Source organism: Daktulosphaira vitifoliae, unplaced genomic scaffold, assembly GCF_025091365.1.
Source record: "Daktulosphaira vitifoliae isolate Bord-2020 unplaced genomic scaffold, ASM2509136v1 Scaffold_2, whole genome shotgun sequence".
Lineage (NCBI taxonomy): Eukaryota > Metazoa > Arthropoda > Insecta > Hemiptera > Phylloxeridae > Daktulosphaira > Daktulosphaira vitifoliae.
This window is the reverse complement of record NW_026099573.1, coordinates 20,864,585-20,870,144: the sequence shown is the minus strand read 5'-3', so window position 1 is coordinate 20,870,144 and position 5,560 is coordinate 20,864,585. Positions and strand designations below refer to the sequence as shown.

Here is a 5,560-nt window from a genome sequence, read left to right as displayed (position 1 = left end):
AAAAATTACATAGAGAATATTTTATTTAAAACAAAAAAATGTTGACATATTTTTTACAAGTTCAAACCCCCCTTATACCTCGATTATAAATTTAATTTCCAAAAAAAGTAAATCGGTGGAAAGGTACTTGCCTATAGTATCAATAATTAAAAATAGTAATCCATTTTTTCTGTAAAAAGATGTATTAGTTTAAAATTACGAAAAAATAAAAAATTGCATTTCTCATGGATCGAATTTTTAAAAAAAATATATATATATATATTTATGTTTTCTTTAATTCCAATTTTTTTCTAATATAATAGAAAAAATTAAAAGTAAGTGTAGATGTACAAAAGTGCAATACCATTTTAGATGTGTTGATAAATTTATAAAATTCGTGCAATAAATAAACATATCGAACTCCAGAACGTTTATCAACAGTGCACTTAACAAATTCTTTCAAAGTTCTAGAATGATTACAACCCATTTAAAAAAATTTTTCTATATTTATAATATATATCTGGACTTCCTTTACAAATAACAAAAGGTTATTTTATTCAAGGGTCAAACAAAAAATTTTTAATATTTTTTGGGTAAAAATTTAAAACAATAGTGCATTACTGTAGTGTAAAATTATTAATCGGATATTAATATTAAATAATGTAGAGCATATTTAAAATTGTCCGCATTCTGTTGTTAATTTTAATTCTCTATAAAGTTTTCTAACCCAACTACTAGGTGACATAATTTTTGCTCAATGAACATTTTTATTGACAAGTACTTGATTTATTTCACAACTGGGTGACAATTTGAATGCGTTTTTTATGTATCCATTTTTAAATTAGGTAGTGAATAGACAAAAAAATTTCACCCAGTTCTAATTACATAAAATAATTTCTATAATAAAGTATAAATACTCCAAAATGGTTAACCATTTAGGAGATTCAGACACATTTCTGGATTCTGCACAATTTTAATAAATAAATATAACTTGTTATATTTTAATCACATTTTTAATCAATTTCTAAGTTCTAATAATATACAAGATATAGTTTATTACACAATGAAAATTCCATACAATCATCATTTTTAACTTTAATTTACTTTTTAGTAACATAATTAAATCTAATAACTGTTTTCAGTAGCTCACAACAATAAATAATTTATGAAAATAAATAAATAAATTTATAAGACAAACAGATCAGGCAACAAAATTTTTTTTCATACAACATAATACAAATGAAAATATATCATTTATATATACTTCTGTAAAATTACCTGATGATTACATAAGTGTAAAATAATACGGTGAAAAATATTATTTCTATTTAATTAGCAAATATATTCAAATTAACTAACAGTCTAATAAAAATAATACACACATTAATGTATTATTTGTACAGTTGTAACATTTATGAACATAGGAAAAACATATTCAGTTAACATCTGGAAATTATGCTATGGTTTTGGGTATTGTTAAAAATCACCACAGTGAAACAGTTATACTACAAATTTGATATTTACAACATTTTACTTAATGATTTGAAGTCACAATGAATATAAAAAATGTGAGGATGACAAATAGAAAAAAAGTAAACCTAGATCTAATAATTTTTATGAATTGTCTAAATACAAAACAAGGCATTTTTAATAAATAATTATTATAATTAAATCAAATTAATTATGTAATAGTCATTTTTTAAATTAAATCATAATTACAAAATTATAGATGAAAATTTTGCCAAGTATTTAAAATTTATGTGAGTATAAAAATGTTATTTTTAAATTATAATCATAAATATTTCTAATTTTAAAATTAATGGAGTACAAAAAAAATCTTAAAATATAGTTGAGACAAACATAACATTATGCCGATCTAGAGATCCTATAATCGGTAAATACCTAATTCAACAAATAATTCACAAATTTTAGTTTCTTAATAAATAATTAATCTACAAGTCTAAATTTATTTAGGATTACCTTCAATCAGGAATTACAACCATAATAAATATGTACAATATGATCAAATAACTTCTTACATAATGCATGTAGATGTAATCTGAGGCAATTTGCTCGATATTTGAGAACTCCTGGAATGCATAGGCAAAGTTTGATGATGGTTCGATTCAGAAAGTTTAACACGTAAACTAGTAGGAGTACTTTCTTGAGAATAATGTTGATGTTCAGTAGCTGGAGGTCGAGGAAGTCTACGACGCAACCAGCTATGCCTGAGTGCCATAGCTGGAGTAATACGTCGATCCGGATCCCATTCCAAACATTGAGAAATAAAATCTATAAACAGTGGATCATCACAGCCTTTTAGCGCTTTAGATAAGTCTTTGGAGTCTGGCGGTCCTCGAGGTTTTCCTTTACGGGATATACTTCCTTTAAGAACAGTAGTACCATCAGGTAATGTTGTTTGAGTACAATACCTTGGATATCCTCTAGAACTTATGAAATAATTAGCACGTTTAGAAGCATCCAACAATTTTTTTGGAGGCATTCCAAGAAGCTCTATGATGCATGCCAACTGATCTGTTTCATCTTCACCTGGAAATAATGGAAAACCAGTCAATAGTTCAACAAGAATACATCCTAAACTCCACATGTCAATAGGTAGTCCATATTTTGCTCCTAATATCACTTCAGGTGCACGGTAAAATCTACTTTGAATGTAAGTGTATACCCTTTGGTTTTCAAAGCAGCTTGAACCAAAATCAATAACCTGAAATAAAATATAAATATAAATAATCTAAAAAAATGATTCATTTCTATGATGAGTTGGAAAAAGTAAATGTTTCATTAGATTGGAAGATAAAATAAAAATGTATAACCCCTCTCATAAAAATCCTGAGCATACCAATATATTTTCTAAGAGGCTAATACAGATATTTATCAAAATTTATTTCAAATTAATTTATAAGTGTATATCAAAGAAAAAATTAAAAACAATTTTCATCCAAGTAGAGCATATTTTGAAAATAACATACATTCAAACATTTTACAGTAAACATTTATTTAAAAATCTATATTTATTTTCTTTTAAAAAATAGTTCAACTAAGTACCAAAAAAAGGAAATTTATTGTTTTATAACAATATAAGATATTGTTAGAAAAAATTAGTAATATATACAATTTTTATTAGTGTTTCTTTGGCTAAATACCAAAGAAAAATATGAAAATATAATTTAAACACATCAAATTTCTAAATTACATTAAAATATCAACTAGATTGCTAGGATCATAATAAAATGATTTTTAACCTATTCCAGCCCAAAAGTTATTGAATAAGACAAAAAAATAATGTCTACTATTAAATATAAAAATTTCTATACTTTATTTAAGAATTATGTTATTTATATCACTTAATGTAAATAACATATTTGCATACAATAACAAAAAGTTACGTTATAAATACAATAAGTGCTTAAGACACTAATTTTTTTAACTATTTATACCTTAATTCCACTTCGTCCATGTTGTTTGAGAAGAACATTTTCAGGTTTCATATCACAGTGAATAATTTTATTACGATATAATGCATCAAGGCATACTAATAACGAATGGCTAAATTTTCGTACTAACTGGAGACTAAATCCTTGGTACTTATTCTTTTTAATTAGTTCATAAAGATTAATTGACAAAAGCTCAAATGTAATGCACATATGTTTTCTAAATGTGAAACTGTCAAACATATGTATAATATTCATTAAATTATTCACATCTTGCTTACGTAAATGTTCCAATATCCTGATTTCTTCCTGAGCTTGTCGATAAAATCGTTTCTCATTTCTAACAATTTTAAGTGCTACGTATTCATTTAATTTATGATCATAAGCTTTAACTACTTGTCCAAAACTGCCTTTACCAATTACTTTGAGCAGTTCATACCGATAACCAACATGGTCATGGGCAACAAATATGTACCCTCCTTGTTCATTGTCATAAAATGAGTGTGTACCATTTACAGGTCCAGTTTTTTTTTCAGCTTCAATGCCAAAAAAATATACTTCAGGAAAACTAAATATTTCCATTTTCTCAAATTTACTTAAACTACTACTGTATTTACTACAAATGTAATCTGGAGTAAAACCTTTTTTTTTAGGTTTACTATTAGGATTAGCTTTTTTGGTACTTTGTCCATTTACTGTTTCTTCCTGTTTGGTATGGATTATGGGCTGTAAACAAGCTGTTGCTGATTTACTAACATTATATAAAACGTCTTTATTCTCTACATATAAATCTATACTATTAGGTTTTTGAATTTTATCTACAAAAATATCAAGAGAGCCAGGTTGCTGTTTTGAACACTTCTTTATCAGCTTATTTGAGTTAGATTTTTCTAAAATCTGTGAATACTTAAGTAAAGAAGGCAAATGATCACTACTACAATCTGACTGTGATATGCATGAATCATTTGATGTACTTGACGTACCAATGTTGTTGTTACTATTATTATTACTGCTATTTGATAGCAATATATGTGGTCGATTTCGAGATAAAGGCATCTCTTTGATGGTCGTTGACACAGGATTTATGGTAGTCACCGTAATACTCATAGTTGCCCAGTAGTATTATCGTACTAACCTGAATTCTTTAAGCGCTTATTTCACACACTTGAAAGATGTACTTTAATGAATTCATGCTTAAGCTCAGCAATAATGACTTAAATATTTAATGATAACGTATTTTCTTTAGATCAATTTGTCACAGTTGAAGTTGATATTAAGACTTGACTTAGACTATAGCAAAAACACTGACACATTTAGTAAAACAATCTTAAGTAATGAGAAATAAAATAATAAGTAGTAGTAGTATAAATTACAACACTAATAATTAATATGAATTATTCACAAAAAGTAATTATAACTAAGACATTTATGAACAAATTAAAAGAAAATAAATTGTACGGAAATCATTGTTGTCACTAATCTACAATAGTGAGCTAACACGAGAAGGAAAAAAATAGTGTTAACAATAATAATTATTTCTTAGTGCAATACACTCAGTAGTGGTGAACCCGATGATGTCAGTGCTGCCGATTTACGATAACTACCGTGAATATTATGAATAAAAAACAGAAAACTTATATTAATGTCAAAACTTTTCAGAGGTCAAAAAAACAATTTCGATTGATTTAAAATTACAAAAGTTAAATACTTATGATAGTTTCATGAGGAGTAGTTTTTCCCTCTAGGGTTTTCTTTTAAAAATTCGACCCTGAATACGGTAAAAATGTAACTAGTTTCACGGTATTTATGGTATACTTCGTCCACATTATACACACACACATGTACATTTTTAACTCAAAACACACGGCGATCGGTGATATCGAACTCTAGCGGCGATAGTGTTACTAGTAATGGTGAGGAAGTGGGGGAGGTCGGTTGTCGTCGCCACCGCGCACCAACTATTTGCTTCTACCAGACAAAGACCCGTTCCCTTTCTACGGCCGTCGCCCAGTTCAGGGCGGTGACTGCGCAACTTATAACCCAGACTTATGGAAGGGATGAATGCATGTGTTGTTAACCTATTTCTTAAATATTCTTTATTTTTTTAAAGATAAATTGTAATTTTACTT

The 5,560-nt window shown here is 27.2% G+C and overlaps 1 protein-coding gene across 2 annotated transcripts; it reads right to left on the bottom strand.

The window, feature by feature from the left end:
- Positions 1–854: 854 nt before the first annotated feature.
- LOC126899657 (dual specificity tyrosine-phosphorylation-regulated kinase 2-like) lies at positions 855–5,269 on the bottom strand. 2 transcript variants are annotated; one of them, XR_007702662.1, is made up of 3 exons: positions 3,438–5,269; positions 1,960–2,704; positions 855–1,881 (listed from the first exon to the last, which is right to left on the bottom strand). XR_007702662.1 is itself a non-coding variant. In XM_050674717.1 (2 exons), the coding sequence occupies exons 1-2, from the start codon at positions 4,536–4,538 to the stop codon at positions 2,015–2,017; spliced, it is 1,791 nt and encodes a 596-aa protein (XP_050530674.1). In that variant the 5' UTR covers positions 4,539–5,269; the 3' UTR covers positions 855–2,014. The 2 variants fall into 2 exon arrangements, 1 of the variants encoding a protein (XP_050530674.1); XM_050674717.1 differs by having other exon boundaries at positions 855–2,704.
- Positions 5,270–5,560: the final 291 nt, after the last annotated feature.